This window comes from Aythya marila, assembly GCF_965140915.1.
Source record: "Aythya marila genome assembly, chromosome: 3".
Taxonomy (NCBI): domain Eukaryota; kingdom Metazoa; phylum Chordata; class Aves; order Anseriformes; family Anatidae; genus Aythya; species Aythya marila.
In genome coordinates, this window is record NC_139044.1 from 38,179,284 (window position 1) to 38,195,129 (window position 15,846).

The 15,846-nt window shown below is 52.6% G+C and overlaps 1 protein-coding gene and 1 long non-coding RNA gene across 2 annotated transcripts; one reads left to right on the forward strand and one right to left on the reverse strand.

The window, feature by feature from the left end:
• Positions 1–1,625: 1,625 nt before the first annotated feature.
• On the reverse strand, positions 1,626–6,941 carry LOC309877158. Its single transcript, XR_014317320.1, has 3 exons — positions 6,920–6,941; positions 2,672–2,846; positions 1,626–1,992 (listed from the first exon to the last, which is right to left on the reverse strand). It is a non-coding gene; the product is annotated as an uncharacterized lncRNA (long non-coding RNA).
• A 4,136-nt stretch (positions 6,942–11,077) lies between these two features.
• SIX2 (SIX homeobox 2) lies at positions 11,078–15,205 on the forward strand. Its single transcript, XM_082755634.1, has 2 exons — positions 11,078–11,863; positions 14,018–15,205. The coding sequence occupies exons 1-2, from the start codon at positions 11,304–11,306 to the stop codon at positions 14,319–14,321; spliced, it is 864 nt and encodes a 287-aa protein (XP_082611760.1). The 5' UTR covers positions 11,078–11,303; the 3' UTR covers positions 14,322–15,205.
• The last annotated feature ends 641 nt before the right edge of the window (positions 15,206–15,846 follow it).

Here is a 15,846-nt window from a genome sequence, read left to right on the forward strand (position 1 = left end):
AAGAAATTCTTCCTTTTCTTTCTCCTGGCTGATAAGTTAAATGGAAATTTTGTAAGGAATGAAGGCTTGAATTCCTGCAAGTATTAACCCTGAGTTTCAGCTCTGAATTTGCTCTGATATCTTCTGTTGTTCCCTCATTTTAATGTTCATGTTCCTCTTAATTTACTGAGGATATTAGGTGTATCAAGCTGAACAAGACAAGAGTCTACTCACATGTATGTATTTTCTCACTTAAAAAAGAAAACACATATCTGTATTTGCATTTTCTTCCTATATCTGTTATGAATCTAAGCACTTTAGCACAGGAAATATTGGACAGTCTCACTCAAAAAGTTTCACCCAGCATGCAACTTACTATTCATTATTATTGTTAAATTGCATGGTTTTATTGTATAGATTGTTATTAAAAGATAGGATTACTCAAGTGCTAACTTCTAATAGAAGTTTGGACAGACAGGGAGGCCAAGGAACCAAGGTCATGTGGTTATTTTGGTTTGCTGTACATGAAATAAGATGGTTCTTCTGATTATTACAGAAATCCATATCCTCCCTTTTGTACACTAATGAAAACTTTTTAGAAGAAAATATTGAGAGATCTGTACATAATACAGATTTCATAAAACTATAAATTCTTGGCACACTAGTTAGGCATATTTAACTTATGTGTGCCTAATCTGTATTTTTACTGGATTTCTCTATCCAAGAGTTCTGCTAGCTGTAGATTACTTCCACACAGAAACACACGCATCTGGGTGTTAGCATCTGTGCAAGATTTGATCAGTTGCATATTTGCCTGTGAATTTTCAGATGTAGGCAAAAAAAATCCTATTTCTTGAGGACTATATAAGGAAATAAGTCTTAACATGACATCATATTATTCAGCAGCAGAGTATCAACCTGCATCACCACACAGTACACAGTAACAAGTTGTTTATTTAACATATGGCAGGAAAAGTGCCTGCTTCATCAAACTCTACATATAATGATCATCTAAACATTGCTGCTTCTACAGTGCCTTGGAAAAGTTCCCTTTCTGCTCAAAATGATTGAGTGAGGATCACATTATGGGTCTCCAGAGATCAAAATAAGACTTCTCGAAAGAAGAACGGTGTACCTCTGCTTTACTGTTGAAGGTTGCATAATATCAACCATATCTCAACACCTTTTGGCGTCCTGGAAGACTAGCCCAAAGCAAATACACACCAGGAACAAGATCTTGCATTTCTTTGATGCTTTCAGATTACTCTAAGAGACATAGCCAGAGAGATAAACGTTCATCATCTCGTCCCCAAGGAATAGAAACAATTTTTAAGAGTCATAATTAATAATTAAGTGACTCATCTTCCTAAGATGCCTGCCTGACATTGAAGACCAAAGTGACTTTGCATTGTTCTGTAACAGTTCCTCCTCATGAAAATATTACTCTTGCAATATTGTCAAGATTTGTGCAATCCTAAATGGTCAGTCAGTGTGCCAGGTGCCTAACTGGGAGATGCCCAAGGGAAGTTCTTCAACATCACTGGAAGATTTCAAACTTTTTCTCTTGTAAGCCCCCTTCTACTAGTTCTTTCATGCCAAAACTCCTTTTTGCCCCTACTCTTTCCAGTTCTTCAGAATCCCAGTCCAGAGCCCACCACTGCTGGGGTGCCTTCCATTAACTTTTGTACACCTGGGATATTTCCCCTATTACTTTTTACGCAAATACAAATTGCACAGATAATGACGACAAATACAAAGCATCTTTAACAGGATGGAAATGGGGTCCATCCATGGTCTCAGATTTCTCTGAGAGGTAGATTACTGAATAAACATAAAGGCTTTGGTCAGTTGAGTTTGAAACACCTAGACAAATTTCTCGAGAATGTGAAGCAAAGTGCAAGCTCTCTAATTACATGAAAATAATTATAGTGTTTTACATTTACATTGCACACTTCTGTCTTGGAGTTGGCCATGGATTATTGATCCAATAGAGATGTGAAGATCCTTATTCAGCTAGAGGAAAAAAAAATAATAAAAAATCACAAAGAACATGACTATTGCCTTTAAAAATTAATCCGTGAAAATAAAAATGCTCCTGACTCCTCCCTCCCTGTTTGTAGCTCCTTGCCACAGAGGATTTTGAGGTGACCACAGGCATACTCTTTCTCCTTTAACTTTCCCTAGCTGAAACTTTCCCCCATGATGTAGCCTCCTCATACTTTCTGCAGCTGTAGAGAAAAGAGATGTTTTACGGACTGAATTCATCCTCTCCCATCCCTCCAGGAGTCTGTCACCCAGCTGAAGACTTCATCCCATTTAAGGCCAGAGATCACTGCAGCCAGCCTGGGCTGGCCTCCAGCAGTCCCAGGATCATTTTTGCTATCTACAGCCTCCTCTGCTGTCACTGGGACTGTGTTTTCTTCTTTTGTTTTGCAGTCTGTTTATTCTTTTTGCTCTGACACTAACGGTCCCATTTCTGTTCTCTCTAGTCAAATGTCTCAAAGAGCAATCTGATGAGTTAGGAGAACCATCTTCAGGCACAGCCTTCTCCTTACTGAATTAATACTGCTTGTTCACCTCTGCCAGCCAGAAGTCTGGCATCCAATTTGGCATGGAGCACTTTTCCTTCCCGTATGTACATTAAACATGCTTATTACACTCTAGCTTCCACATCATAACTCAAGTAACTCACCCAATTATACCTCTTTACTTTCTTCTCTTGGAAGCTGAAGCTCACTTCTTTACGATGACTATAAGGCCCAGATCCCAGACTTCTTCCATGCATGCCAAATGCTGCTGCCAACCTTCCACTTGAAGATAAACATGAACATAACACCCTCATCCAAAAGTGTATTTGTTTCAGAATACTGATCAGAGAGGAAAAAAAATAAATAAAATAAAATAAAATAAAATAAAATAAAATAAAATAAAATAAAATAAAATAAAATAAAATAAAATAAAATAAAATAAAATAAAATAAAATAAAATAAAATAAAATAAGAATAAGAATAAGAATAAGAATAAGAATAAGAATAAAGAAAAATCCTTTATTCTGTAAAATTCTTCCTGGGCTTTGTCCAGTTTATCTCATGCTCCATTCCTTTCTTCTACCAGATCTCTTACGTGACTGAAACCAACAGGACCTCGTAATTAAGGAAATGTTTATCAAGTTAAATTACTGTGATGTGGTTATTCTACTGTTTAGATTTTTTTTTAAATGACAATCTCAGTTTTTCCCTGAAGTAAAATTAAACAAATCTTAATTAAAACAGTTAGACATACATAAATACACATAAACATACACATATACGTATACGTATGTATATATATATATATATATATATATATATATATATATATATATATATATATATATATATATACACTTTAACAAAAATTTTCCTGATTGTTTTCTGGCTGTGGAAGGTAGCAGATATACAAAAATTAAGAGGTAGTTATACAAGAATCCCATGCTTTGCAACTCTCTGTCACTCAGTGAAATCTTTGGCCCTACATTAAGCATCTGGTCTTCCTCTGCAACTTATGGGGAGAATGAAACTACTGGAAATGATTTAAGCACTATTAAACTCTGTTAGAAGAATGAAAAAATAAGGAGTCTGAAGAAGGTGGCACTCAAGAAGTCCCTTCTTGCAAAGTTGGTTAAAATGTGTCCCTATTGCTAAGTGAAACATGGCTAGGAACAATTCTCTGGCCCTCAGGCTAGGTCACTTGGTCTTTGAATTCCAAGTAGTGCCTCTGTGGTTCAAAAAATATATATTATTTCCTTTGAGTTTTTAGTTCTGAGTATTGGGGATAATATAAAGTATGCATTGTAAATTATTCAAGGGATATTTTAATAGCATGAAGCACTGTTGGAGTGTGGACTGAGGGCATAGAATGGGACTTGGGACTGCAAAAATTCCTGGGACAGTGTTGGAGGAGTGGAATAGCATGGGATAGAGGGAGCCAAACCAGGTACAATCTAGTGCAGACAGCAGCTTGGTAACAATTGGTAATGTGCACAGCACCCCCAGCTACTGCTGTAGAGAGATCATGGCCAAAACTGTGCCTGGGAGCATGCTGGCAGCCAAATGTGGTGCTCGAGCTCATGCCCTTCGTGCAGTATGCAGTGCTGGTGTCCACTGCTGCTGGTATCTGGTATCTGCTGGGGAAAGGCTGTACAATTACACACCTGACCATGCACAAATGACTAGACTGTTGAAGACAATAGAAAAGGGTATAGCAGCCGAGTAGAAGATTATTTCTTAACCAGCAAGTTATAGAGCCTTAGCCTTTCCTGCTTTAGTAGCTTAACTGCCTGAAAACAAATCCAGAATTTACTGGACTGGCCTTTTCTGCATATTAAATAATCAACAAAGTCAATATCAGACTAGTCTTAAAGTCTCTGTTTAGAACAAAGATAAAATTGATGAAAAAAAAAAAAAAAATGGAATGAAATGGGACACCAGGTCTGTTTAAATTGCATAACTTTTCTGGGAATTAAAAGGTCCGTGGTGCACTTGAACTGATTCAAGAACCTATGAAATAAAGGAGAGAAGATATCAAAGGGCAGAGGCAGAATTAATCCAGGAAAGAGGAGGCTTAAACAATTCAAGAGGAAAATACAGAACATTTTCACAAGTTCGGAAGTAGCAAATTTTCCACTGGAAAGTGGATCAGCTTTAAACTGCAGTTAAATTGTCTAAACTGTCTAACTTTCCACAAAGCTTTTCCCTGTAGTTTTGATCTGTGTACAAAGCTTCTGAGAAAACTGCAAGACATGACAAACAAGCTAAATTGCATTTCCTAAATTCTGTAAATAATGCAATGTTGTTACTCCTTATAAATTTTGGGGAAGTTAAAACAAATTGAATGCATTGCAACATTTTATGAAATGTCACAATACATATTAATTCACATTATATATATTCAAATTCAAATTCAAATTATACATATTAATTCTCATGGTTTTAATTGATAGAGTCTTGCTTGGTTTTATTTATCCACAACGGCAAATTATATAAATTATTTAAAACGGGAAAGAAATCCCCAGTGAAAACAGATTTCTGGTAAGTCAGTTAGTGTTCTTTGACACTTATATATGCGTGTGCATTACTTGCTATCTCTACCTTACATTTCAGCTTGTCCCAGTGCTGCAGTATCTGACCGGTAGGTGTGTTTATGGGCACACAGCTCAGTAGACTACAGAAGAACTCACGTAAGGTCTTCCTGCGGTGAAAATAAAATCCCACAGGTCCATAAATCCTTCTTGCTCCCCGATCTTTGCCGAGGATACCTGTGTCGAGGAGCAACTGTAAGATGGGAATGGCGGATGCTCTGGGGACTGCTCGTCTCGCTTTTGCCGTGCGAGGGATGCAGGAGAGGGTGGGACCCCCTGGGACCTCTTGGGACCGCTGTGCCCGGGGTGGGGGGACACCAGCCCGTGGTGGGGCAGGGCAGGAGGAGAAGACCACGGAGGATTTCTGGCCGTGGCCACGACGTGCGTGAGCCACCTGGGGGACGGCGCGGGGGCGGTTTTAGGCTCCTGCAGCCGCTCGTCCGGAAGCCGGCGGGACAGCAAGGACGAAGCCCTGCTTCCTCTCGGCAGTGCTGGGAGCTGAGCCTTAGAGCCCTCTAGTGAGATTTCTAGGAGCGAATCTCCCCCTCCGGCCCTCCGGGGCCGGCCTCGACGCCGCCCGGGTTCGGGGGGCCGGTTTGGCTCGTATAGGGGAGCCGAAAATCCGAGTGGCGCGGCAGGAGGCGGCTCGGGGTCTGTTTCCCTCGGGGCGACGCCCTCTCGGCGCCCCGAACCCCGTCCAGAAATTCACCGACACCACACCCCTAAGACCCTGAGGTCCCCCAGCCCGAGGGCGGGGGTCGCACGGCCACCAAGCAGGGCACGGCCAAGGCCCTGAAGATGTCAGCTGCCTGGGGAGGGAGGGGAGAAGGAGAAGAAGGGCGGCCTGTTCCTAAAAATACTCCCCGGTTACATCCCCGTGAGCCAGGGATGGAGATGGTAACAAAAATGCCTTGAATCAGTAGGAGCAGTGAACAATCTTCGTGCTTTTCCTCATCATCTTGGAATAATCAGTGGAATTAACTGAGGTCGAGGAAACAGGCTCTTGGGTTAGTTGTGGGAGGCTGTGAGAATAGGGGGCAGCCATTAAAAGAAACCTGATCGCTATTCATCAACTCGGAAGAGGGGAAAGGAGGAGGAAAAAAAAAATAAAAGACCTTCGTGGCTCGAGCTCATACCAACCTGGTCTATCTCTGATCAAGAAGATCCCTGGAAACAAGAAGTTTACAAATATTGTCAAATTGATGCTTGTAGTGTGATTTAAGTTGTCAATCCTGCAGAAGCCCACCAGAACTTTGGACGCAGTGCCCTACATTTCTGGCTAGTTATTGCCAATCCCCTAAGGCGGAAAGCTCCCTCTCCTTATTTTAACCATATGTGCCTTTTGTTGTTGTTGTTGTCTTGTCTGTAAAGCTCTCCGCTCAGTCCTCCCGTGCCGCGGAGCATCCGAGGTGCAGCCCGCAGCCGGCACCGGGGGGGGGCTGGCTGGGCTCCGGCAGCCCCCCGACGGGTGTCCCACTGCCGCGGGACAGAAGCCTGGCTGTGGGACGGGGGGAGAACCCCAAATCAATGTTGGTGCTGGGGGTGAGGGTGAAGGAAGCGAAAACCTTGAACCCCGATCCCGAGATCGAGAATGGGCCATGAGAAGGTAGTGGGGCGGCTGTAGGATTTGTGGGGAGCACGGAAAGCTGCAGAGCCTTGAGAGGGGGGCACGGAGCCTCAAGATCCCTCGAGACCCCCTCGGACAGCCCTCCGAAGCCGTCCATCTTCCTGAAAAATGCGCAGCCGCTGCTCGGGGCCCCCCGCCCGGGCACCCCGGCGCCCCCGCCCCGCCCGGCCCCTCTCTTAGCATAATCGAGTTACCCGCTACATAGCTGGCATCCTCGGCGGCTCCCCCCGAGGAACAGCGCGCAGCTCGCTGCAAAAAGCTTCCAGTTCTTCCTCTCGCCTCAAATCACGGAACAACAAGCTATTGTTGTTTGTCTTAATTTCGTTATTCGCGGTGATCCCGGTCATGTTTTCATTTTCGGTCGGGGCAGGATCTCGGGCTCTCTACGTGCCATCTGCGATGGGCTAGAGCCCGTTTTGTTTTGAAACAAAACGCGGAATTCAATACACGCGGGAATAAAGCGCACGGGGGTGGGGAGGGGGGCTGCAAACTGCCGCCGTGGGGCCCGAAACGTGTGCAATGGGGTTCCCGGGAAGGGGAGCATGAAAGAGGAGGGGGAACGGACAGGACACGCAGGCCTGGGATCCTGGCAAGGGTCTTTACGATTTATAAAAAAGATAACAGGAAGAGCAGGTTAACTGCTGGAGGGTTTCGTCCACGTCAGTCGTCTGGTTTTAAAGGGAAGGCATACTGTGTTCGCCTTCTACCCCCACCCCCACCCCAAAAAGAAAAAAGAAAAAAAAAAAAAATGAAATAAACGAAAACTTGGAGTTGTTTGTCGCTTGTTCTCCCTACAGCCCCTGCCACGGTAGTGGGCACGTGTGGGCAAGCCATGAGGATTGCCGGGTTGGTCATTTGCTTGCTACCAGGGCCGAGAAAAGCGTCCCACCGACACCCTCCGTCTCCCTCCCTCCGTCCCCACGCAGGGAGCTGAGGCCGACGGCAGGATCGTGAGTGTCCTGCGTGTCGTGGGGGCTTGCCATCGCCACAGCCACCGCTCTGCCTCCTGCTTCCCCCGGTGCCCCCCAGGCACAGCCGGAGGCGTTTACGCCTGTGTAAAAGGGTTATGCTGCAGGGCATGGGAGGGGGGCACAGGGGCCGCAGTCGGGGGGCCGCGGGGAAGGCTGCAGGCAGGAGGCTGGGAGGCTCGGTTTCTGTGTGTCATGGAAGAGGTGCGGGCCAGCAGCCTCCCGTGCAGGCTGCTGTCTCGAAGGAGACGGTGGAGACACCGCCGAGAGGGAGATTCTCAGATAACCGCGGCGTTGTCCTGGCACTCATTTATGGACACAAGGCAGTAACGTGCAATTAAAAGTTCCCAGGGAGCGACACGTTCAGCCCCCCCCTTCCCTCAGCAAGTCCTCGTCCTGGTTAATAACGGGAGCGTTACGAGAGAAAAAACGACTTTTTTATTTTCCTCCTATTTCACAGCCACTTGCGCTGACACTGCCGGTCCCGCACGCTGCCTGGTGCTCGGCAGCGACTTCCCGGAGGGGCCAGACCTCTGCTGAGGGTGTCCTGGGGTCAGTCACACCGCTTCCCTGGCCGGGACCGGGATGAACCCGGGGCTCCTGCGCCGGGCACAGCGGGGCCGGGCGCAAGTTTGGGGCAGCCCAGAAAAGCCTTTGGCTGCGGCTGCACGGAGACACCCCTCAAAATGTTCCCGTCGGACGGGGGGCAAATGTTACCAGGCGATTGTTTCTTGCTCTGAAATATAACTGCAGTGAACGAGCTCTTTTGCACATGCCAGAAAAGCTCCTCGCCTGATCGTTTGATTCCCTCGCAACTTGACTCGCCCCGTGCCGGGGCTCAGCAGCCGGTATCTGCTCCCTCTTCTAGCACTAATAGGAAGAATTTTCTTGCCCCAAAGTTAAAAGCAGTTATAGAGCATTGGGATCCAGCTGTCCCTAATTTGCAATCGCTCTGGGAAGCGGCGACACACGCCGCCCGGCCACCGCCGCCCGAAGTGAAAGCGCCTGCGGAGGGGCTTGCGTGTAGGGTCCGTACTCACATTTTAGGGAGCTAAGAAGAGATTTTCTCAGAGCTCCGTCCACGCAACAGGTTTTGACATCTCCTTTCCGGCTAGGGCGAACAGCTGCTCCCATTCAGCCTCCGCCGCTGTGGTTCTGAGACGGAAGGAGAGGAAGCGGAGTCAGGTAGATCCCCGATAAACGTGCAGCGACAGAGCGCGGTAGCACGGAGGCGGGAGGGGAGCCCAGACCTCTGCAGCTCTTTTGTCTTTTGCTACGGCCCCGGCCGCCGAGGGGAGCGGGACGGCGCCGGATTCTCCCTCCCGAAAGTCGCCCGGAGTAAGCACAGAGGTCGGGGATGGGAGAGGGGATCCGTGCTTCCCGGGGGTGGGAGACGGGATCTGTGCTTCCCTCGCCGTGTCTGTTCGGAGGAGCATTTTTGAAGCAGATCCTCTCTCCCACCCCGCGGCCGTCCGCTGCGGCCCCAGCTGCGCCCCATCCTCTGCTGCGGCTGAGCGGGAAGCGCGGAGAGCGGGACGCAATCGTTTCCAAACAAGCACGGTTTGAATCCCGCAGGAATCGGCCAGCGGCAAGACGCTGAGCGGCCGAGTGCTAATTCTGCTCGGGGGGGAGGGAGACTGGTGCAGAGGGGCTTTACGGACCCGCCACCGACGTTCCCAAATTCGTTTGAAACGAATGCCCTGCAAAGGAAGCCCCGGCTTTGCTCTGCGCCCCCCGGGCGAGCCGAGGCGGGGGCCGCCCGCTTCCCACGGCTTCTGCACGGCTGCGGAGAGGCTCGCACAGGTAGGCGGGCACCGGGCTTCCGAAACGGGGCTCACCCGAAAAACTCCACACGCGGCCGGTGGGTGCGCACAGGCGCCCCGACGGGCCGGGTTCTGGCCGCGGCGGAGCCGCTGCCCCCCTTCGACTCCGGCTCCCTCGGCCCCGGGGGCCGGTTCGCCCGCTGCCGTTCGGCCTCGCCAGCCCCGGCCGGCTGCTCCGCAGGGCCCGGGGGCTCCGTAGGGTCGGGCTGCGGGGCGGGGAGCCGCGGCCGGGGCTTCCGAGGCCTCACCGAGCCCCCGAGGCGCAGGGGAGCAGCTGGGGGGCTGTCAGAAAGGTGGGAGCGCACGACGGCAAAGCCGAGCTGGGGAGGCTGCAAAAGGCGTCGGAAGAACTTGCTAGCGGTTGTGTTATTTCTCCCCCAAAACAGAACATTTCGGGCCGTGAAATCAGCCCTGGGGCCACGCACAGCGGCGGGGGGCATCCGAGGGGCTCCCGCCGAGCGCTTTCACTTGGGCTCCCCCCCGGCGCCTGCAGCCTGAGGGCACTTCCCGAGGGGGCTGCGCCCGTCCCCGGGCCCCGCAGCCCCCCCGGCCGGCTCTCGCTTCGCCCGCACCGAGGGGACGGGGAAGGATAGGGGGTGACAAGGGGCCGCGCGGTCACGCCGAGTGTCCCCAACTTTTATGCGTGTCCCCCGGGGCGCAGCAGCCCTGCACGGGGCTGGAAGCGGTGCAGGAACCGACGTCGGGATCGGGAGAGGAAAGGCGAGTGGCGGGGCCAGGCGGGCACGGCTCGGGCCCTACCGGCAGCCGGTCCCCTCTCCGGGCAGGTACGGCCGGCGTGTAACGGGATCCCGGGTGGGAACAGGGTCCCTATTGTACGCGGGAGGCCCCTTCCCCAGAAGGCTCGCCGCCAGTTGCTGCTGGGCGCTGGGGAGGGGGCGAGGCAGAGCCTGGAGCAGGGAACTCGCCTCAAGGGCCGGGGCCGGGGGGTTCCCCCCGACGGGACCGGCGGGAGCCCGACGGGGCGGCGGCTCCCCGCTCCCCCGCTGCCGGTGGGTGCCCGCAGCGTCAATCACGACGGCAATTTCTCCCTCGCTAGCTAATATCTCAGCTCGCAGGGCCGCCTCTGAGTGGATCTGAGCAATCTGTCAAGCCAGCCGGGGAGCCACCTCAAAACAGATCGGGTTACCCCTGATTGACAGCGTCACCATGGCAAATAATTTGACTAAAACTATTGTCTTCTCCTGGCAGTCCCCGGGTCAGATAACCGGACCAATCACAGCGCGGATAATCACTTTTCATGCCAGCTTAGAATAATATTATTAAAAAAAAGGGGGAGAGAGAGAGAGAAAGAAAGGGGGGAAAAACTCCGAGAGGGAGAGGAGAGAGGGAGCGGGGCTTTACCACTATATTATGTGGGATCTTTCGGCGGAGGGGGGTGGGGGGGAAGCAGGGAGATCCCAAACCGGCGGCCGAGGGGGGTGGGGGTGGGAGAGCCGCGGCCGCTGCGAGCGCTGCAGATAGGAGACAAAAGAGGCACAAAGTTCCTCTCGCAACTCGGACTTACAAAAAGGAGGCGGCCGGGGGAAAACGCCCTCCGCGCTCGGGCTCCCGAGGCTTTCTCCTCGCTCCTCGCCTTTTTTAAGCCGCTGCCTCGCCGGGGCCGGGCGCCGCCGATGGCCGCGGCCCCCCGCGCCCGGCCGTGACCCCCGCCAGGCCCCGCCGGGCGCCGCCGCCCCGGGGCCGGCCCCGCATGCCGGGCGCTGCCCGCCGCCCCGCGCCGCTCCCCTCTATGCGGCCGTAGGGTGCGCGGCGGGGCAGGGCTCACCATGTCGATGCTCCCGACTTTTGGCTTCACCCAAGAGCAAGTGGCCTGCGTCTGCGAGGTGCTCCAGCAAGGCGGCAACATCGAGCGGCTGGGGCGGTTCCTCTGGTCCCTCCCTGCGTGCGAGCACCTCCACAAAAACGAGAGCGTCCTGAAGGCCAAGGCCGTGGTGGCCTTCCACCGGGGCAACTTCCGCGAGCTCTACAAGATCCTGGAGAGCCACCAGTTCTCGGCGCACAACCACCCCAAGCTGCAGCAGCTCTGGCTCAAGGCGCACTACATCGAGGCGGAGAAGCTGCGGGGGCGACCCCTAGGGGCGGTGGGCAAGTACCGGGTGCGCCGCAAGTTCCCGCTGCCCCGCTCCATCTGGGACGGCGAGGAGACCAGCTACTGCTTCAAGGAGAAGAGCCGCAGCGTCCTCCGCGAGTGGTACGCCCACAACCCCTACCCGTCCCCCCGCGAGAAGCGGGAGCTGGCCGAGGCCACCGGCCTCACCACCACCCAGGTCAGCAACTGGTTCAAGAACCGCCGGCAGCGGGACCGAGCGGCCGAGGCCAAGGAAAGGTACGGCTTCCCCCGCGCCCGCGGCCCCTCGGCTTGCTGCTCGCCCCCAGCTCCGTGGAGGCCGCCCCGACGGCGCCCGTGGCCTCCGGGGTGGAGGAACCGGGAGACAGGCGGGCCGGCGCCGTGGGTGCTCCACGCGTGTCCGGGATGAGCAGAGGGGAAGGAAGCCCCCGGAGAGGCGGTCGGGCCCCTTGACCAGCCGAGGGGTAGCCGGGGGGCGGCGGGGCCCGTGCCGTCGGTGCGCGTCCTTGCGGGCTGCCCGCTGCCGAAAGGGAGCGGCGGGACGAGGGAATAAGGCGAGGGCAGCGCTGAGAAGGGAGCCCCCAAAATGTGCGCCCTGCAGATCGGGCCGCTTACGGGCAGACGGGGAGGGAAGACAACTCTCTGCCCTTGATCGTGAAATTGCACCTCGGCTTCACCACCCAGCGCGGTGCTCACGTATGCATATTTCTATATAATATCTCCTCATACCGACCGTGGCTCCGAGACTGTGCTTTTCTCGTTAAATTGAGGGAAGGGGCCGTTAATTGCCGGCAGAAATTAATGCCCGCGTACTCGGGAGTACTTTGCCTTCAGCCGGCCCTGTGCCTTAAAGACGGGCCGAGGAAGCGAAAAGCGTGTCCCAGCTGCGCTGTGCCTCCTTCCCAGCTCTCTCGATCAGCTCGTACGTCCTGCACGGTTAATTAACAGATGATTAGAAATCTCCCGCACCTCCGCGCCACGGAGGACACGCCGTTTTGCTTTTCTGCCTATCGAGGTTTGGAACAGGCGAGCGCCTCGGCCGCGCAGCTGTGCAGCCCGGCAGGTTCGGGCTCCGCACAGATTTGCTCCACGCATTTCCCCAAACGGTGCTAGCGCTTTAATTTTCTTTCAAATCCCTGCAAGTGTTGGTTTTACGAGATGTTAGAGATCCTTTTTATTGCTGATAGCAGGGACTCACCTTCGCATATCCAAAGGAAATGAAGGTTACACTCATTCCATTTTTTTTTTTTCCCGAGGAATCAAATTTTAAAGGTCTCCAGAGACAAATAAGATTTTTGACATTGAAAAATACACTCAACCTAATATTACACTCCAGGCGTTGGAAAACAGACCGTTCCTGGGATTGCCATTTACTCAAGGAACTTGTTCAAGCAGAGCTTTCTTTTCGATTTTTATTTTTTTTGCCGCAATGTGTCTCAAGCCACATCCTGCTGCCCTCACCGAGCAAAAAATGTCGGCACAATGGCCACCCGTTCCCTCGAGCAAATCCTGAGGGATCGGGCCCCTCTGCCATGCAGCGTGTTCAAGGCTTCCGCAGAAGCTTTTGAATCCACTTAAAACGCCTTCAGTATTTCAGGCAGGGCTGTGTCTACAGGGTTGCTACTTCTAATAGCCGAGTTAGCCTTGACGGGACGGTCGCCCCCACCTCATCTTACCCCTCTTATTTCGAAAAAAAAAAAAAAAGTTTCTTTTTTTTTTTTTTTTTTTTTTTTTTGTTGAACGGGCTTGGCAAACCTCCAGCGATTTCTCGGTGTTTACCCGGGGGTGCCTCCCGGCACACCGTGCCGCCTTGCCCAGCCAGGCAGGCGGCCGGGGCTTGAGGCTCGCCCCACAGGGAACGGGGCCCCCCCGGGCTGCGCCCTCCGCGCCGGGAACGGCAGCCTGAGTGGGGGAGAGCAGCCAGGGCTCGGGAAATAAGCGAGTTAACTCTGTTTGCTCGCCTTATCTTCCATATCGGGCTATGCTTTGAGCTTGGGGAGAGGGGGGGGGAAATGTCCGGTTACTTAAGCAAAAGGCAGGCTGGTGCTGGGCCGCAGCACGGAGCAATCCTGCGTGCAGCCGCCTCTCCTCGGCCTTGCTTCTCTTTAGCTCGGGGAGCAATTTTCAAGTGTGAAAGCCTTTTTTTTTAATTTTAATCCCTTCCTCTTCCCTTCCTCCCCCCCTTTCTCCCTCCCCACACCGTGTAAACGCTTTGTGATAGACGGAGGCAGAAAATGACGTTTTGGCAAAGTGACACTTTCCGCCGGGCTAGTGGGAGACTCTTGTTTACAAGTTCGGCGGCCCTTGGCCCTTTGTGCCAGACGAAGAGGCCCGGGAGGTTTGCAGAGTTTGGGAAGCCGCCGGTCCCGCGTCCCCCCGGTGACTTCCCTCCCTCTTTTGTGTTTCCTATAGGGAAAACAACGAGAATTCCAACTCCAACAGCCACAACCCACTCTCGGCGTCAATGAACGGGAATAAGACAGTTTTGGGGAGCTCGGAGGACGAGAAGACGCCGTCAGGGACCCCGGATCACACTTCCTCCAGCCCCGCGCTGCTGCTTAGTTCCAACCCTGGGCTGCAGCCCCTGCACGGCCTGGGCCACCCCCAGGGCCCCAGCGCCATCCCCGTGCCCAGCACCGACCCCATGCACCACCACAGCTTGCAGGACTCCATCCTCAACCCCATGTCATCCAACCTGGTCGATCTGGGCTCTTAAAACCGTGTACACGCTCCCTCCTTCGCGCCTCCTTTACTCTTACATATTTTTTTCCTTAATCTTACCAGAGACTTTTTGAAAGCGATGACAAACTCCTTAGTGGAAGTGTTGTGTGCCCTTTGGCAGCAGGCTGGCTGCAGGTTTGGAAGGCATTGGACTCAGCTGTGGGCAGTAATGGTGTAAAAAGCCTGGAGGGTTGCTTAAAGCTGGTCCCAGGTGGGGACAGGCTGTCAGACAGGGCCTGTGGCTTTCATGCCAGGCCGTAACACGGTGCAGTGGGGCAGCTCCTCCCAGCCTTGATTTCCCAAATCTCTCGTTGATGTTGCTTGGTCGGCCCGGTCTGTGGGTGAAGAGGCACATTGTAATATTTTTTTTCGGGGGGTGGGGAGGACGGGGGGGGGTGCAAGGCCGCTGTTTACATGCCTGTTGGGAAGTTTCGCATCGCTCCCGCTATCCTATTGTAGTTATGTATCTGTGGCAGGTGTACGATGTACAATTTCAACTAAGAATACAAAAGTTGTAGTCAAATTATAGCAGCGACACGCTCTAGGCAGACTCTGTAACCTTCTTGTAGCTGATGCTATGCAGAGAGGCGGCTTCTACGGCCTTGTCCATGTGGTGCTTTCGCCATTTGCTGGGTGGGAAAGGAAGAGATGGCCCGAGCCCGGTCCCAGCAGAAGGCAGAGCGGGGGGGGCAGATGCTGCCTGCGGCGTGCACCGGGGGCAGGAGCGGGCTTTGAGAGAAGAGGAACTGCTGCTCGAGTGTAGACCTAAACGACAGTATCAACCGCAAGTCACCCGACCTTAGTTTTGTTTATTGTTTATATTATGTGAATACATTCTTTGGAAAATATTTCTGCTTTTATTTTATAATAAAATTTAGAAATCTAGCTCGGCGTGCGCTTGCATCACTCGCGGGCGGGATGCATTTGGGCTCAGCCCGACTGGTAGCAGACCCGCGGTGCTCGGGCACCTCGGTAGCCCGGTTGGCCCCACGGGTGGTGGCCATCCCCGGAGTTCCCCCGGTCCGGGGCTCTCCCCCAGCCCGCCGCCTCACCGGGACGGGGGCCGGTCTGCTGCGGCCGTGGGTCCGTCCTGACCCCGGTGCACCGTGGAGGGCAGTGGTGGAGAGGCAAAGGCCCGAAGATGCTTCCTCCAGAGCCTGTGCGGGAGTTTGTGACAACGGGAATGTTCTACTCTTCTCTTCTCTTTTCTTTTTTTTTTTTTTTTTCTTATTATTTTGTAGTTTAGGCTATTTTTCGTAAGCACGGGGTGGCAAAAGAGGCAGGCACGTTGCTTGCAGTTTTGCTTCGTTAAGGGATAGGAGCTAAGGCTGGCTTCTTACGGTGATGGGCAGGGTTGGAAGCCGAGAGAGGCAGCGCCCTTTAGTCGCCCGGTGTGGGGCTGCGCTGTGTTTCACCCACGGTGCCTCATCCTCGCCAGCAGCTCTTTGCTAGAACCCCAAAGCAATATATCATCCAATTGAAACTTTTCTCGGAGTTTCTTTTATGCTTATTTCCTCCCC

What these genes read in the sequence shown, in the direction of transcription:
- SIX2 (XM_082755634.1), top strand. Translation starts at nt 11,304, where the DNA reads ATGTCGATGCTCCCGACTTTTGGCTTCACCCAAGAGCAAGTGGCCTGC. An exon ending in GCGGCCGAGGCCAAGGAAAG is followed by an intron (nt 11,864 to 14,017) that starts GTACGGCTTCCC and finishes TGTTTCCTATAG; the next exon opens with GGAAAACAACGAGAATTCCA.